Raw genomic sequence first — 18,232 nt, forward strand, 5'->3', positions numbered from 1 at the left:
TATTGAATTAAACCTGCTGGAACATCTCACGTGGACACTGCATTGAAGATCTATCACGCCCCCAACACAGCCTTTCTCTGTAGCCTTTCAGTGCTGATCTAGGATTTGATCCTGCACCACTGAAGCCAGTGGAAATAGGGCCCTAGGGGCTGTTTGGAAAGCAACTTCAGTGGAAACTATGCTGATTTACACCAGTGGAGGATTGGGCCCCACAGTCCGAGGTGTCACTCGGATAGGCAGAGCCAGATAGTGACTTGGGATCTCTATCTATTTATGAGCTTTGTGAAACTCCCGCCCCGAAGAGGAAGTTAACTACAGCAAAAAGCAAATGTGGAAGGGGGTTGAGGGCACAAATCTGTTGCAGGAGATTTTGTCTGCTGGCTGCCAGAACAGCAGCTGTCAGCCTGATCAAAAGAAGGCAGAGCATTTTCACAGCAGACTCTCTGCCAAGATGGTAAGTACTTCGAACGATTATGCTGTCATCTTGTACTTTTGGGAAACAGGGAGATGAATGCACCTTACTAATTTGAGGCACATAAAACAGCTTCTATCTGTTTTATCTGGGCGGGGTGTTTTATTCTAGAGAGTCATCTTTGTAAATATTTGAAATTCAGAATCTGAAACAGTTCATTTCTCCTGGAGAAAAAAACTCATCAGAACCCCAAATTGAGGCTCTTTTGTTGCTGTTACTATTTAACAGTCCCCTAATACGACACCATCAAAAGGGATTTTGGAGGGGAAAAACCCAATCCACCTCTATCTGACGCTTAAATACCCCAACTTGTGTATCTCCAGGTAGTCTAGTATTAGCCTATCTGTTGAAATCTGATAAGCAAAATTAAAAAAGACTTTTGTTCTTCACACTTTGTCACTTACTGTCAGCGACTAAAGTCCACCAAAGTCAAACAAAGCTGCTAATGAGTTGTGTGGTTCCTTATTGGGCTACTACTTCTGCTTTTCTTTTAAGAGTTCTGTTTGATTCCAGAGTATTCTTTTATTATTATTTTTATTATTATTAAAATTTGGGACCACATCCTCAGCTTGTGTAAGTAGGTATAGTTCGATTGACTTCAATGCATCAGAGTCAGTGGTACATAGAATTCCCTAATTTGAACAAAATGGGGTTTTTATTCTGTGTGCTTTTTATGGCAAGTGGGAGGCTGTTCATGATAATATGTAAAAGAGAAATGCTGCTGTCCAAACCCCATCTTGCAACTGATACCGGAAAAGAGAAGTGAAACATGTTAATGACCGCTTTTTCAAGTTCTAGATGCTAAGGCATAATGTATCTGTAGGCGCATATAACAGGGCTGCAGTTCTTTCAAGGGAACCTGCTGGCATCAGACAACATGCGGCAGAAAAGGATTTAACATGGGGAGTGGGATGGGCTAGATGGCACCTCACAGGGCTTTCCTATATCTGAGTTCTCTGATTCCACCAAGTGCACTCAGAATGGAAGGTTTGTCACCAAGCGTTCTAGCCAGAAGCAGCAGCTGCTCGGATTGCTGCACTGGGCGGAGGGGTAAAGCATCCCCTCTCCCCAGTACCCTATTCCAGACCCAGAACTGTGCAGGGGAGCCCCCCCACACACACACATTTCGGAGGGACTATCCAGGTGGTGCCTCCCACGTGCAGCTGCAAAAGCTGCCACAGCAGAGACCTCTGGACATTCAGAGAACTTTCTACAGGTTTGACTGGACTTTCTTTGCCCGGTGCTGACTGGCTGCTTGCTCCAGGTCTCCCCCTCTGTCCCAGCAGGGGCTATGGAGTGCCATTTAAAGTGGGGGGATACATTCCCCTTTATCCCACCCCCACCCCCGCCTGAACCTCTTCTTCCCCTCTCAGGCACATCACTTACCCCACCATCAGCCTGCCCATCCCTGCCCCCGGGCCAATGAACCACTACACCCACCTCCTCCCGGGAGCCTGAGCCCTTGGGGGACTCTCTCTATTGTCCCCTCCCAAGAGCCCCTGCCACCCCCACTCCACTCCTTACCTTACCCCTCCCTGCTGGCGATCCTCGCCCTCGGGTAACAGGTCCCTCCCTCTTCCAGTCCCGTGCCCAGCACTAAGAGGACCTGCATGGTTTCGGCAGCTGGCAGGGGAGGGCCAGGCATGCAGCACACTGCCCACTGTGCATGCAGATTGGGACCTAGGTGCCGGTTGCAGGGTGCTCCCAGCTGTGACGTGCACAGTCACTCGTTACGAGACCCCCCCCCCCATGCACACAGCTGCACATGAGCACAGCCAAAACCCCAGCAGATTACATCTCTTGACTGGCAACCGGCACGAGAATAGAAAACCCCTTATTTTCCATGTACCTGCTTAAAAATGGTGAGGCCGTAGCCTGGGCAGTGCCCCTCCCCCAGCTCTGTAGCCCTATGCCTCACAATCTCTTCCCTTCAGCCTCACTCCACACCTGCTTGCTTATCCTCTTTTCATCTGGCCTGTCCCCCACACCACCCTTCCTTTCAATGTCCCCTTTCCCTTTTCTTTCCAGTTAGGTGACCGCCTCCTAACTAAACCCACATCCCAAACAATGTGGTGGAACTAAGATGGCGTTTGCCACCATCACATTAGTCACTCTATACCCCTTCCACGACCCGGTGTCTGTCTTGTCTATTTAGACCATTAGCTCTTCAGGGCAGAGGCTGCCAATACTCCGTGTTTGTACGCTGCCTAGCCCAAAGGGGCCCAATTCTTGGTTGGTCTTTAGCCACTACTGAAATAAACATGATTAAAAATAATAATAAACAGTCCCATAGATGGAATCACAGCTTTCTCTCCTGTGCATGTGTGGGCTGTTGTTTATTAGACGTGGTTGTATTCATTCATTTTATCCTGTCATCTTTTCCTCCTCTTCTGTGTTTCTTGCTCTCGCTTCTCTACCCTTTCATCTTGCATTCTCTTCTTTCATCTGAGTCTCTTCCCTTCCCCAAATCTACATTTCAGCATCATTACTCCTTGATTGCCCACTGCTTCCTGAGATCTTCTCCTCCTCTTTCCTTCACGCCATCCAGCTCTTGGGAACCAGTCCCTACAAGCAATCTGTGTTGCAAATACATTATGGCTCAGGGACAGGAGCTGTAGACAGCAGAGGTGTAGAAAGGAGATACAGGGCCAGGATAGGTGCTCATGCCATACTCGCCCTTCTTGCCATTATCATAACTGAATCTGCCCTTCCTCAGAATATGCTCTTTGCTTCTGAATGCATACAAATGCCTATTATCCCCCCATATTCATCCCTGGGGTAACTACAGTGACCTCAGGAGTGAGTTTGACCCTTAGGCATGTGAAGTGATTGGAAAGGCAGGGGTGGATATGGCCTTCTGACTCAGTGAGTGCACTATATTGCGGGGGAGGGCATATTGTGGGGTTGCTGCCTTCCTCATGGGGATGAGGAACTGGGAACGGGATGGGAGCTCACAGAGGGCTCAGGCCTCTGGGGTCGCTGCCCTCCTGGGGGGTGGGGGAGGGCTCTGCCCTGAGTGCAGACAGGGCGCTGTTCCCGGTCCTGCCTCTTCCTGAGCTCCAGCCCCAGCACGATGATGCCAACTGCAGCAATGGTTGGAGCTGGCCCCGGTTGGGGCGGGTGAGTCACTCCCCGCTCTACTGATAGTGGGCGCCAAACCTGAGTGGCGCTGCGACCAGATTGCACGCCAGCCACTGCCGGACCAAACCCGAGCCGCACTGCATGCTCTGTGGGGGCAGCTGAGCCCATGATAAAGCCACCTATGTGGAAAGGCAACCCCCAGTGTATCCACTAACGATTCTTACCCCGTCCTCTGGTGTGAGCTTCAGTGAGTCTAGGGGATATGGTACTGTTACAAAAGCATCAAGTACCCACCCATGTTGCCACTCCTTTCTGTAACTCCTGGGGGTTACCTCTGGCAGGCTGGGAACAGCACTACAGCAGGGATACTCTGTGGCTGGAGACCTTGATGACACTTGCATGTGGGGACAGCATAGCCTGAGCACTGGGGTTAGCTAGTTTCCTGGAGCATGGCTGCAATGGAGAGAAGAGACTTGCAGATTTCAGCAGACCCACTTGGTCTGTGTCCCATTAACACAGTCTCTGCCTTGAAGAGCTTACAATCTAAGAAGCCAACCCCAGCGCACAGGGTAGGGAAGAAGAACAAAATATACAGTCAAAATGTTAGACCATTTAGATTTGAAAAAGATCCACTATCCCCTCTAGCTTCTGTACTTTGGCATTATTTGTTGGCTAATTTATTTGTAGGCACCATGATAGAAGTGGGTCTTGAGGAGAGATTTGAAGAATGAGAGAGTCATTTCCTTGCAAATTAGCTACAAGGAATTCATTCCATGTGCAAAAACTGGGCCATGTCATCTTGGTATCTAGTAATGTCACCAAAGTTCCATAATGCGATGATTGTTCTGTACGCTTGTCATTTCCAGAACTCCATAAAGTACAACTGCAGTAGCCTGGTTTTCTGTGTGTAACAGACTTTATACAAATGTTGCCATAGTACTTAATTCAGTTTCTTATTTTTCCCCCCGTACATACATTTCTGTTTTGCAGATTGGAAAAAATGCTTTTAAAAAATCCCTGCTGTTAAATGAGTATTCCTATGTGAAATTAAACTCAAATGACCAAAAAGGCATCAAAGCGGTAGGTATTCAAACACACCATGGTGAGTGAATGATAACTGAGAATACACAGCATTGTATCAAGATCGCTCAGAAAAAATAGCAATTTAATAATAATATTTTTATTATATGGGTTAGAATTACAAGTTGGCTTTGAGCCTGTTTGCAGCAAAGTCAGTGGCCAAAATCCTCATTGACTTATCCGGGGCCCTGATCGGCCCCACAGTGTGTGACAATATAGAGACCAGTCCTGCAGCCTTTGCTTGTGAGAGTAACGCCCACTCATGCAGGCCGTGCCATGTACTTCATTGGTGCTCAGATCCGACAGTGACAGGAGGCAAATAGATAAATAGACAAATTTAGTGGACCATATTTCCAGCTGGTGTATATCAGCACAGCTTCACTGAAGTCAATGGAGCCCTGTCAATTTACCCACCCAGCTGAGGATCTGGGCCACTGACTTCAGTGAAATTACTGTGGATTTATCCTTTAAAATGGCCCATGTAATACAGCAGATGAAATTCATCCACAAGGCCGATGTACCACTTGGATACTATTTTAAGGGATTAAGCGATTCATCGAGCCTTGTGTGTGTATGTGTCTTAGAATCATAGTCCAGTCCCCTGCACTCATGGCAAGACTAAGTATTATCTAGACTGGGGTGAATGTACTCGGGTGAACGTTCCCCCTGATTTAGTCACCAAGTAACAATCCATTAGAATTATTTTATCCACCCAAGCTTGCTCCCAGCACTCTGGCATAGGGGTGCTAAGCACAGGTTGTCTTCTATGTGGATTTCTTCCCTTGCGAACCCATATTACAATATAACCCAGGCCATTAACATTCATAGGGTGAAATCCTCACCCTGCTGAAATCAATGGGAATTTTGCAACTGACATCAATGAGAGTGGGAATGGACTGTGAGTCACACCATTTCTTAATTAGATGATCCATCTGTAATCTGTTAGCGTTACAGGCCAAAATGCTCATCTTAGGTGGGTTTGTTTTATACAGAGGTTCACCCTTCAACTGATGGTAGCGTCGCAAACATTAGAGAATTTACACAAAAATTAAAACCAAACCGAGATTTACACTATAAGTGGTATTTTAGCTGTTTTCTTAGAGTGTTTAAAATCTAAGATGGAAGATGAATAATTGTGCTAATTTCTATTATTTACAATTATTTTTGTTTGTTCACATTTACATCTAGGGCTTATCAGGCATTTTCAAATGAATAGGAAAGGAAGGTCCACTCCCTAGAGGTTTTAGAGCCCAGAGGTGTTGAGTGCCTTCCACAAGGTGCCAAACACTCCCAGCTCCTAAGAGTTGCAAGAGGTACTCTCTAGAGTTAGTTAGGTGCCTAAATACCTTTGAGGGTCTGGGCATGACTAGATAAAAATGATCCTAACATTTATAATTATTGCTCCATTGCTCGATCTCCTTAATATAGGAAAGTCATATAGACGTCACTATTATGTTGTAAGTTTCATAATGAATGCATGCACTGTACCCGTATATAAGTAAGTTCGCCAAACATTCTGGTTATGAAAGACACAGAAAAAGGGAAACACCAAGCTGTTAGACCAAAATGAAAGCATAAAGAGGAACACTATCGATCTCATGGACTAATGGTTTGCTAAGTTCCACTTTCCAAAGTGACATTTGAGGTATAGAAGTCTAAAAACAAACAATGGCCTGAACCAAAAAATGGCTTTATGTTTCTGATTTGTATTTATATTTATGTTTCTGACTTCTGCAAAACTGCCTGTTTGTTTTTTCCCCAAGTTTGTAAATATACCAATTATGGTTTTGACTCCATATTTCAGGCTGCGTTACAGATGAATATCTGCTATTCTTGTGTTAAAGAAAAATGAAACATGTCAAATAAAGTTTGGGTAAAGAAAGGATTTTTGGTGTATTGGTATAAAATAAAATGTAAAAAGTAAAATCAGCCCCAAGCTCAGGGTCCTTGGTCTGAATGACGTATCTGGTGCAAATGAACTGTTTGATAGTAGCTGAAAGCAGAGTTAACATTCAGGTACTTGTTTGTAAAGTGATAGGTACCCGTTACAGTATTAATGGCTCTTGGAAGGCTTTTCAGCTATGACAAACCACCTCTAACATGAACTCTCTTCTAGGTCCAGTTCCTACTGGTGATTTCAATAGTTGGGTTTGTTGTTCTGATGGCTATTTACATCATAAAACCAGTCAACATAGATTTTCCAGAGGACAAAGAAACCATTATCAGTAGTTACCAGCAGATGGAGGAGCAAGGACTCTTTGGTGATATCTTGGAAGACAAGATGATTAATGAAGACAATGTCAATAGATGTAATGATTCATGCAAGTAAGCCAGATCTGATGGTTTAGAGAGAGAGTTAATTAACTGATAGAGAAATAGTCATAATGTTAACAACCGCAAAAGGAGGCAGATAGCAAAGCAACATACTGTAACAGTTTATAAAGCACCACTAATTTGGGAAGATAATTAAACTTTCTGATTACACATCTCATAGGATTACAGAAACTAGAGCCAGCAAACACTCTCTGGTCATCTTGCCCAGCCCTAGGGGTTCTAATTCAGAATTGTCCATTACCGCATAGAGAGAGGAATATTCTTCAGTGTCCTTCATGAAGGACTCTCAGTTCATGAATGTTTGCCTCATGATATGCAATTGCTATTGCAGTTTTGAACTTGTGGAAAGTATTCCTTATGACATGCCTTATGAGACAAATAGCACCACTGTGAAACCCTTGTACCAAGCGTGGATGGGTCTTCTCAACATGGCACAGGAAAGAATTCATGTGGCTTCTTACTACTGGTCTCTCACAGGAGAAGATATAAAAGTAAATGACTCATCTTCTGAAGAGGTAAGAGAAAAACAGGAATAAGCTCACACATGATCCATGGAGCAGTGCACCTATCCGGTCTGGCTCCAGGACCCTCCATTGCCACAGTTTACCCTCATCTCATACCATCCTCTTGGCCTTCAGAGCTTGACATGACAGAGGTGGCTTAGCCCTCCAGCCAAATCACAAGAAAGCCACGCCGTCCGGGGTACCAAAGCCCAAGCAAACACAAAACCAAGAGTCTTCCACCCTGATCTTCCTTTCCAAGAGTCTCTCTTCTCTTCCAAAGCTTCCCTTCCCCTGGGCTCAGCTCTGCCCTCTCCTGGCCTCTATTCAGTCTTTATGTGCCTGCCCTTGTTTGCAGGGATCACGGCTTCACCTCACTAGGTGGCAGTGTAGGAGAAACCCTTGCTCACCTTCTTCTATGGGTTTCCAGCCTTCAGAACCCGACACAACAGGGCTTTCCACTATCTCGGCTGCCTGCCGCTCCTTCCAATGTCCTCTTCCTATACTATCTGCCATCCCAGTACTTCTCTCTCTCTCCCTGTGACCCAGAAGCTGCTCTTTGATCCCTTCCTCCTTCCTATGACCTGCCTGTCACATGATTTTGCTCATTTCCTCCACCTGGTTGAAGAGACGAGTGTGGCAGAGGTGCAGCTGAGCCCCTACCCTCTTAAAGGGCCACTCATCCTGTTCTAATCCCTACTACTTTCATCCTCAAATAAAAATGAATCAGAAAATCAATTGATGTATCAGCAGCCAATAGTTTTTGTTGCCATTTGCATTTCATCTTTGAACTCCAGAAATATTTCAGTTCTAATGTTTTCTGTGTTTGGCTGTAATGACCTTACAGCAAATGATATTAATTGATAGGAAGCAAAGCTGTATTTATAAATTGGATCAAGATCTTTATTTTGTGTCTTTAGTCCATCTCTAGCTGAAACTCACTTAAAGATAAGATATTCCCATCCTTGTATTGTGTGTGTTTCCTTCAAATTAAGTGCCTATTTTTAGAAGGTCCTTGCTGTTTATTGCCATAGTGCAGCATAATGAGTGGTGCATTATGCGCAGGGTGAAGATATTCTGAAGAAGTTCGAAAGTTTACTTATGGAGAATGTCTCAGTGTATATTGCAACAAGCCTGCCAACTTTAGCTGTCAATTCAACTGATCTTAAGGTTTTGAAGAAAAAAGGTAACTATGTAATTCACAAGGCCTCTCCAGTTCTGCAGTGTTGTAAACACGGACCCAAGTAAACAATGTTGTAAACAAGGACCCAAGGATCCAATTCAGCTCATGTTTAATTTGCAATCAATGAGACTACTCACATGCTTAAAGTTAAGCATGAGTTTAAGTGCTTTGCTGGATTGGGTCCTTTGTGAATATTGATATACAGTTAAGGTACTTTTCTGAAAGTTAAGCTTCAGCAAGTATTCATATATTATACAAATACTAGAAATCCATATCATACAAGTACTAGAAATCCATACACGTTCTGGTCACCATAAGAATGATACAGATTACACTCCATTTTCATGTTAATATTAAAATTAAAAGCTGTTTTGGGAATTACTTTAGCTAAAACATGTTTGTTTCCCCCCCCCCCCTTACTCAATATCTTTCCTTAGGGGCTCATGTAAGAAGGGTCAATTTTGGACATTTGACAAAAGGTGTGCTGCATTCCAAATTCTGGATTGTAGACATGAAACACACGTATATTGGCAGTGCAAATATGGACTGGAGGTCATTTTCTCAGGTCAGATGTACTTTATACTGCTAAACATAAACTCACCTCAATACACATGGTAGAGATGATATCCATGGGATAAATTTCAGAGCCATGTGAGAAATGATCATTCACATATTTTATTATAATTTTCCGTGCCAACACATGACAGTAATATAAAATATGGGCACATCAGGAAAACAATGTGGGGTGAAGAAAGCCTTTGAGGTGTAAGATAGCGGGTTTTGACATATGTTTACTCTCTCTGCAGGTGAAAGAAGTTGGTGCCGTGATATACAACTGCAGCTGCTTAGCCAATGATCTATGGAAAACGTTCAGAACATACTGGGATCTTGGGCACGCTAATGCCACCGTTCCCTCTCCATGGCCGAGCAATTATTCCACTAAAATTAACAAGTATAGGCCTCTGGATGTGCAGTTTAATGGAACCTTGACAACAGCCTATTTTTCTGTAAGCAGATTTAAAATTAAAATATTTTTTGGTAAACTGTGGTAAACTGTTTCCTGGAAATGTCCTATTCTGTATTTTTCTCTTTACTCGGGCTCATTTATGCTCTACTCAGGTTGAGTAGCAACTTAGTCCACAATTCAGTGGAATACTGAATCCCCTCCATTCAGTGGGGCTACTCATGGAATAAGGTCCTACGCAACATGAGTAAGGGATATAGAACCAGGCCCCGTATCTTCAGATGAAAACATAGGGACAGATCCTGCCATAGGTCACTCACATTTTGTAGTAACTTACTGCTCAGGTCTTGCCATTCATTTGAAAGAGACTACTTTAGGATTAATGCATCACTCAGTGTGAATAAGAGTGGCAAAATCTGGCCCGTAGTAAATAGTGTGTTGCAATTCTAGCCCATGATGGTTTTTAAATTTTCTTTTACTACCTTGTAATGGCTAGTAGATTTGAAATACAGAATTACTGACCTATTCTATAGGGTTTCTTCCTTATTATATTAGCTATCTGATGGACACACTGATTATATTCTGGGATTTTGGGTCCAGTTTTCGAATCTAAAAATTGTTTACACCGTTCCTGAACCTGTAAATGAATACAGCTCAGGAAATTCTGTATGTGTAATCAAAACTGAGTAGAGGTTAATATAATTCAATCAATTAAATTTTGTTGAAAGAAAATGTAAATAGTAGGACAGGAACAGAGAAATGTACGATGATCATCAGACTTTGTTTCCCTCCTTTACAGGCCTCTCCTCCTGTGTTTTGCCCAAAGGGTCGTACTCACGACCTCATTTCTATTATTGATGTTATAAATGATGCAGAAGAATATGTGTATATCTCAGTCATGGAGTATTTTCCTACAACCCGCTTCAGACACCCAGCAAAGTAGGAGATTAAACCTGGATCAAGCAGTCAACTGGTTTCATAACTAAATGTCCTTTGCTTTTGCAAAAATTTGTTCTTACCAAAAATGCGGCATTTTCCCCCTTTAGAAATATTAATATTATTTTTTCACCCATGGAGTGAACTGAGACTTTGGACATTCTGCAGTTGTTATGCCATTGCAAATTGTGTATAAAACACTACCCGTCTGTTTTGGTAGCATTTTACATTGACTTTGCTCTCACTTCATAGCTTCATGGAAATGTATGTAGGGCTGGAAGGGAGCTCAAGAAGTCATGATGTCCAGCCCCCCTGTGCTTAGGTAGGGCCATCTAAACATAGCCACTCCCTGACAGGTGTTTATTCAACCTGTTCTTAAAATCTTTCAGTCACGGGGATTCCACAATCTCCCATGGAAGCCTAGTTGTGCTTAACTACACTTATTGTTAGAAAGTTTACTGGAATAAATACCTACACAGGCTGTAGGGCAATGAAGAATCAGGCCCTTTCTCTCCAAACTTTACTCAAGGCAAAAGCCTAGCAGTTACAAGAACCTAGGGAGATACGTTCGGGGTAAAATTTTCAAAAGAAAACGTTGCTCCTCCTGGCATCTCTCAATGGTCTCTGGTCTCCTCTGCTTCCTCCCATTATGGTTGCAGTATTAGATGAAGCTTTTTTGCCTTTTCCTCCTACTTTACAAGTACTTCTATGGGCATTCAGACTCTTCACTGAGGCTGTGAATGCCTGGAGAAGGAGCTATAAAAGAAGGGAAGTAGCTGGCACTATATGGTCAGCTAGTGCTCTGTGGACCACAAGCAGATTCTGGGTTTAGAATTATATAGTCTCTGATAATAAGCTTTGCTCTGAGTAATACAGAAATCTGTGGAGTCATTAGGTGTTTTTAAAAAAGCCTCAAAAACCCTCAGCTGCACTTGAATTAGGAAGTTTATATGCAGCCAACCTCTCTGAGTATTTTAAATTATATCTGTATCTAGCACTTCTGGGTTATCTAATCACTAAAAAAAGTCTGATAGAGATCATATGTAATTACATATATGTGTGTGTTGCTTCAAGTCTCCTGTGAGGAACAGACTAGGCCCTGTGTTGCCGTTTAGTTTATGCATCTATCAACAGTCGTATCATGGTACATGTGCTCAGAAATTATCATTGTTCCATAATGAATGCATGACAGTGTGTATTACCTGCAGCCCTAGGCATCTATAGAGAGAGATGGGTTATAGAATCATAGAAATGTAGGGCTGAAAAGGATCTTGAGAGGTCATCTAGTCCAGCCCCCCGCACTGAAGCAGGACCAAGTAAACCTGGACTATTTCTGACAGGTGTTTGTCTAACTTATTCTTAAAACCATTAATGATGGCAGTCCACAACCTTCCTTGGAAGCCTATTTCAGTGCTTAACTATCCTTTTAGTTAGAAAGTTTTTCCTAATATCAAAGTATTATCCAATCACTCACAGACCAGCTGCCACCTGATGGATAATTTTGCAAATCAGACAGTTCAGAGGAAATTCTGTTCTATGTCATATATTTGATTTTCTGTATTTCTCTTCTCCCATTCTTTTTCACTAAGAATATTTGCATGAAAACAGGCTCTTTTCCCCCTTAGGAGTCCATTATTAATGTTGTGCATTCTCTATTTGAAGCTTTAATCCCCTGTTTATGTTCTCTATGTTCTCTCCTGATCTGATGCAAATGGAGGTTTGAGGGTCCAGGGAATGCAGGATTGAGCCCTTGCACATCTCCACAGCAACCAGCTGTAATGTTACAAACCGCGGCTGATTAGTTCAGGTTGGGCAGAAAGGAACAGCTGAGGCAGCTGAACTCAGAAGGAACAAAGCTTCTGTTTTCATACCCAGGGGTTAATTAATTTAAAACGGGTAAAACAATGGAGAATAGTCCCTAAACAGAATCTTTTCCCAAGCCTTCCAAATATATTATGGCTCATGGACCTAATTCTGAAAACACATGAGTAGCTCTGTTGCTTTCAGTGGGATGACTGTGTGTGTGTGTGTGTGTGTGTGTGTGTGTGTGTGTGTGTGTGTGTGTGTGTGTGTGTGTGTGAGAGAGAGAGAGAGAGAGAGAGGGTCTGAGGAAACAAAGCCCTAGGTCTTTGTTTTATTGGTTAATAATTCCCTTTGGAAGCACTCCGACATCTCCCAGTGGCAGGAGAATAGGTTAAGGAAATTAATTCACCACAGCCTTGCTGGGGAACCTTGGGCAAGTTTCTGTGTGTCAGTTTCTCCATCAGTATAATGGGGCTAATAATGCTCCCCCTCCTCTGTAAAGTGCTTTATAATCTAGGGAGTGAAAGTGCTACACAGGTGTTAAGAGTTAATAATTATGGGCCATATTCTGTTCTCCATGGAAGTTGTCATCAGCCTTCCCCCCAAGCACGGCTCATACAAGTGCCAGGAAGAACAGTAGTCCCTGCACTCAGAGCAGGGTCTTTCCTGGACACATGGCCTTACAGCATACTAACGGGGGCAGGCGGGGGTGGAGAGAAGATGGTGCCATGCCCTTTCCTCCATCTGCGCTAGCTGATGGAATGGGACCAGTGTATATAGTGGGAACAGCCTCTGTGCACATGACACATCCAGGAGGCATTCTGCAAAATGACTCCTGGTTTATCCCCAGGGCTCCCCATTGCCTTTGACTCCAGGTAGTACCTTCAAAGGAATGATCCAGCTCTATATTATTATTGCTATGGTTATTTTGTTATCAATGCAGTGAGAGATATTTCTTGTCTCAATTTTCTCTGAATGTATTTTTCTGTTCATTTACTTTCATTCCTATAGATACTGGCCAGACATTGACAATGCTCTGAGACGTGTGGCATTCAACCACAATGTACAAATCAGGCTTTTGATCAGCTGCTGGCTTCACACTGACCCATCCATGTTCCATTACTTGCAGTCACTTCATGCTCTCAGTGATCCACATACCAACATCACCATCGATGTGGTAAGATAAGAAAACTCTTTTGACATAATGGGCCATCCTTTAAAAAAGGCAGCTTTCAGGCAGGCACCACAACTACTTGTGTGTATAAATGTACAGCTATCTACACAAATGCATGCGCATACAAATTTGATTACAGACCTTGCAGCAACAGCCCTTTGAAATTTGGGTCTAGGCGATGTTATTCAACATTATTCTTAACTGAACCCAGCAACTGCTTCCACCAGCACTGGTTTGATTTCAGCAGCTTTCTTGGACAATTATTAGGGTGGAAAACCAGTGAATTATGAAGCATATTTACCGAGGAATGCCACTATATGGATAGTGATTGCGTAGCTTCCCAAAGCTTTGGTGGTGCGATGTGATTGCCAGTGATAGATGTAAACAGAATATACAGCCGGACCATCTTAAGGACCTAGCTAAAGACGGAGCCAGTTGGCACTTGATCTGCAGTGATTCTACATCCCTATGGGATTGGTCATGATGATGATGATATTCTTCTAGGAAGCAATGGCTGTACTTATTTCAAGCCAGTTTGCAATATTAGTGCACATGCAAAGAAATCTACAAAGAGGATAGCTGACTCATTACAATTGTTGTGGTAATTTAATTGATAAGCTCTTCTTCACAGTCTCTAACAACTTTCACAGCATCATCTTTCTGGTGTGGCATGGTTAAGAAATTACACTTTGTCTGATTAGTAGCACCACTCACACTTTTATGAATGGGACTCCTTACTAGTGACCTCCCTGCAAATACACCAATGTGGTTACTAGGGTGAAAGCCCAGCTTGGTTCAGGTGGATGGATAGAGGAGAATAACAGAATCAAGATGGATGGATTTTTAGCAGGGAAGATAACAAACAATGGTTTGAAATGTAATTTTAATTAAAGTAAAAAAATTGTAAGGCACTGTTGCTCTTTGCAATACCAGTCTCTGTCTGGGATCAGCCCATTCAACTGTACAGTAACGCTCAACAATCAGTGATGAATGCAGAATAGTAAGACTATTAAACAGCTGTCTACATCTGTATTTAGTTGTCTTTACTGTAATATGATAGCTCTTTCACAGATGGAACATTGTGAAGTACATATTATACTTATCTGATCACACTGTCTTATCCAGTTTTGCTCACAGTGCAGTCACCAGTTTGTCCAAGTTAGTTTTCTTGACTAATAGCAAAATCTGTCTTATAAACCATCTAAAGCCAGAGCTTTTGAAAATATTGTTCTATTCTATTCTATTCTATTCTATTCTATATAGATTTTTATTTGAAAACAAAGAAAGTTTGCAGCATCCAATAATATAATCTATGCTTCACTCCAGTAATTCTGTGTATGCTTTGTAATTATTTTCCATCCAGAAAATCTTCATTGTTCCAGTTCTGAATCACACAAACATCCCTTTCGGGAGAGTGAACCACAACAAATATATGGTCACTGATAAAGTGGCGTATATTGGTAAGCGTCCTATTTTGAATATGTATAGTTTCTTTGTTTTATTGGTTAATAATTCCCTTTGGAAGCACTCCGACATCTCCCAGTGGCAGGAGAATACGTTAAGGAAATTAATTCACCACAGCCTTGCTGGGGAACCTTGGGCAAGTTTCTGTGTGTCAGTTTCCCCATCAGTATAATGGGGCTAATAATGCCCCCCCTCCTCTGACATGATCAGAACTACAGGGTTGGGACAGAGCTGAAATGGCATTGGGTGTCGTGTCAAATGTTAGTTAAATTTACCAGGAAGGGTGCAGAAACATAGTGGTAGCTTTAGCAAAATATTTGCACTGGATAGAAGAGTAAAGACATGATGGGAGAAAATAATGTAGGGCAAATTCAGCAAGAGATTATTTTATTGGATTGCGAACCATTAAGAATGAAGTACATGGCCTTGAATGAGCAGAGATTAGTATTATTGTCAAGCACTCGCAATAATCTCATAAATTGTGTGTTTAGATTCATGCAATGACACTTAGTATTCCAGGGAAAAAAACATTATTTTGCTTTAACAAAAGCTTAATGTGAGGAATCCATTAACCAGTTGTTTGTTAAGCAGAATTTCAGGAGTGGAGGATACAGGGGCCTCAGACATCCTAAATTATTAACCATCATGTTGGTGTTGATGTCTCATTCTCATATTAGAATCCTAGATGAGAGTAAGTGATGGAAGAGGTCACCAAATTCACCCCCTGTCAGTGTGCGTTTGTGTCCTATTGAATTGTCTTCAGAAGATAGAGGTGCAGTTAGTTACAATGAAAATTTATTTTCTACCCAAAGCACCTCTTGGAATGGATGAGAGATTTGTCTGAGTGAGACAACCTGCCACAGAAACCCTATGTACTAAAATTTGGGTTTATTCAGTGTTCAATGCTTTGTGTTATGGTAGCTGTTGACAGAGCATCAGAAATCACATTTAGCTAGATCCCAAGTATAGGACACAGTGGTTATAGGTGTTGTATTCAGCTAGACCTGTTTTCTTGTAACAAGTAAAGTTCAGCTGTATACCTTATTTTCATTTAGTCTTTTTCTTCTGATGGTTTAAAAGCTTTGCAGAGATTGCATTGTCACGGAGACAGCTAAAGCTCTGCTGCACAGAAAACCGAGAGAGAGAGAGAGAGTGCAGAGTGAAATAAATTTACTAGATATGGACCTGAACCAAAATATCAGACCTGGAAACACCCCCCCTCCTGCCTCATGCCCCAATCCAAACTTTGTGTCTTGCTCCTATTTCTATAATGGGTACATTCAGTGCTTCTGTGCCACAACCTCCATTGTATTAGACTCCTAAAGAGCCTCCAGTTGACATTTAAAGTTGCTCGTCTATATTGGAGCCCTCAAATGAGAAACAGCCTGATTTTCAAAGATGCTGATGACTTGCAGCTCTCATTGAGTTTCATGGCATTTGTGGTTGTACCACATTTCTGAAAATCAGTCCACTTATATTTAGGTGCCTTAAATATGTATTGAAGAGTCTAACATTAGGCCCCAGGCATGAAATTTCATCCAACGTCACATCTCTCATTTGCCCCTCTGCCCAACAAAATATTTGAAATCAAATTGTTCTTCCTGGTTAACCATCGATGTTTCTATCCTGTAGGGACTTCCAATTGGTCAAAAGATTACTTTAGTAATACAGCTGGAGTTGGGCTGATTGTCAACCAGACTTCAACAGGTCCTCAAAGAAAGAAGCCGGTTATCCAGGAACAATTAAAAAATCTTTTTGAACGAGACTGGAATTCCAAATATTCAGTAAATATGGAAGATCTACATGGGCAGAAAGACTGTGCCTGGGAAGAGGGATTAAGTTACTTATAAACTTATCAACATTTTTCTTTCTGTTTGAAATGTAACATACACGAACTACATAGTTTATTTTTTATTATTTGTCAAAGAAATCATTTCCTACTGGTATGGCCCACTACTTAATGTTCTTGGAGCATAGTTCAACATACCTGTATAATCAAATAATTTTTGGCAGGTAATATGTGAAATATTTGTATATTTGTCTGGGACAGCATTAGGCATGGGCCACATAAGCAACAACCCAGGGCACAATAAGGACCAGATTTAATCACCTAAAGATGCAGATTCATAGATTACAAGGTCAGAAGGGACCATTGTGATCATCGAATCTGACCTCCTGTATCACACAAGCCATAGAGCGTCCCCAGAATAATTTCTAGAGTAGATGTTTCAGAAAAATATCCAATCTTTATTTTAAAATTGTCAGTGATGGAGAATCCCCCATGACCCTTCGTAAATTGTTGCAATGATTAATTACTCTTACCATTAAATTTTTACACCATATTTCCAGTCTGAATTTGTCTAGCTTCAACTTCCAGCCACTGGATCCTGTTATACCTTTTCTCTGCTAGTTTGAAGAGCCCATTATTAAATATTTGTTCCCAATGTAAGTACTTACTGGTTGTAATCAAGTCACCCCTTCATCTTCTCCTTATTAAGTTACATAGATCGAGCTCTTTGAGTCTCTCTCACTATAAGACATGTTTTCTAATCCTTTAAGCATTCTCCTGGCTCTTTAGCAGGGCCGGCTCCAGGCACCAGCGCAGGGGGCAGGTGCTTGGGGCGGCCAAGGGGAAGGGGCGACATGTCTGGATCTTCGGCAGCAATTCGGCGGTGGGTCCCTCGGTCCCTCTTGAAGGGAAGGACTTGCCACCGAATTGCCGCCGAAAAATGAAGTGGCACAGTAGAGCTGCCACCAAAGTGCCGCTTTTTTCTTTTTCTTTTTTTTTCTTTGCCGCTTGGGGCGGCAAAAAAGCTGGGGCTGGCTCTGCACTGGGAGCTCATGTTCAGCTGATTATCCACCATGACCCTCAAATTTTTTTCAGAGTCACTGCTTCCCAGGATAGAGTGCCCTATTGTGTAAGTATGGCCTTCATTCTTAGTTCCTAGATTTAGCCATATTAAAATACATATTGTTTGCTTACACTCTGTGATAAATGAAAGGAGGGATAGCTCCCTTTTATGGACACCCAGTTAGCCAGTTAGCTATAAAATCCCTCTTAATAGTTGTTCTCTACTTGCTTTACCTGTAAAGGGTTAAAATGTCTCCCTGCATAGGTAAAAGGAAGGGAGAGGGCACCTGACCAAAAGAGCCAATGGGAAGGCTAGAACTTTTTAAAATTGGGAAAAAACTTCACCTTTGTCTGTCTGTGTTGTTCTCCGGAGAGAGGGAACAGGGTAGC

General features: G+C 42.4%; 1 protein-coding gene across 1 annotated transcript; it reads left to right on the forward strand.

Annotated features, from left to right (window-relative positions):
• Positions 1–328: 328 nt before the first annotated feature.
• PLD4 (phospholipase D family member 4) lies at positions 329–17,818 on the forward strand. The gene is made up of 11 exons (XM_054025977.1): positions 329–454; positions 4,544–4,633; positions 6,750–6,958; positions 7,299–7,482; positions 8,533–8,653; positions 9,088–9,215; positions 9,457–9,657; positions 10,414–10,553; positions 13,365–13,530; positions 14,891–14,987; positions 16,624–17,818. Exons 1-11 carry the CDS (start codon positions 329–331, stop codon positions 16,839–16,841), a joined length of 1,680 nt encoding a protein of 559 aa, XP_053881952.1. The 3' UTR covers positions 16,842–17,818.
• Positions 17,819–18,232: the final 414 nt, after the last annotated feature.

Source organism: Malaclemys terrapin, chromosome 4, assembly GCF_027887155.1.
Source record: "Malaclemys terrapin pileata isolate rMalTer1 chromosome 4, rMalTer1.hap1, whole genome shotgun sequence".
In the NCBI taxonomy this organism is placed as follows: Eukaryota; Metazoa; Chordata; order Testudines; family Emydidae; genus Malaclemys; species Malaclemys terrapin.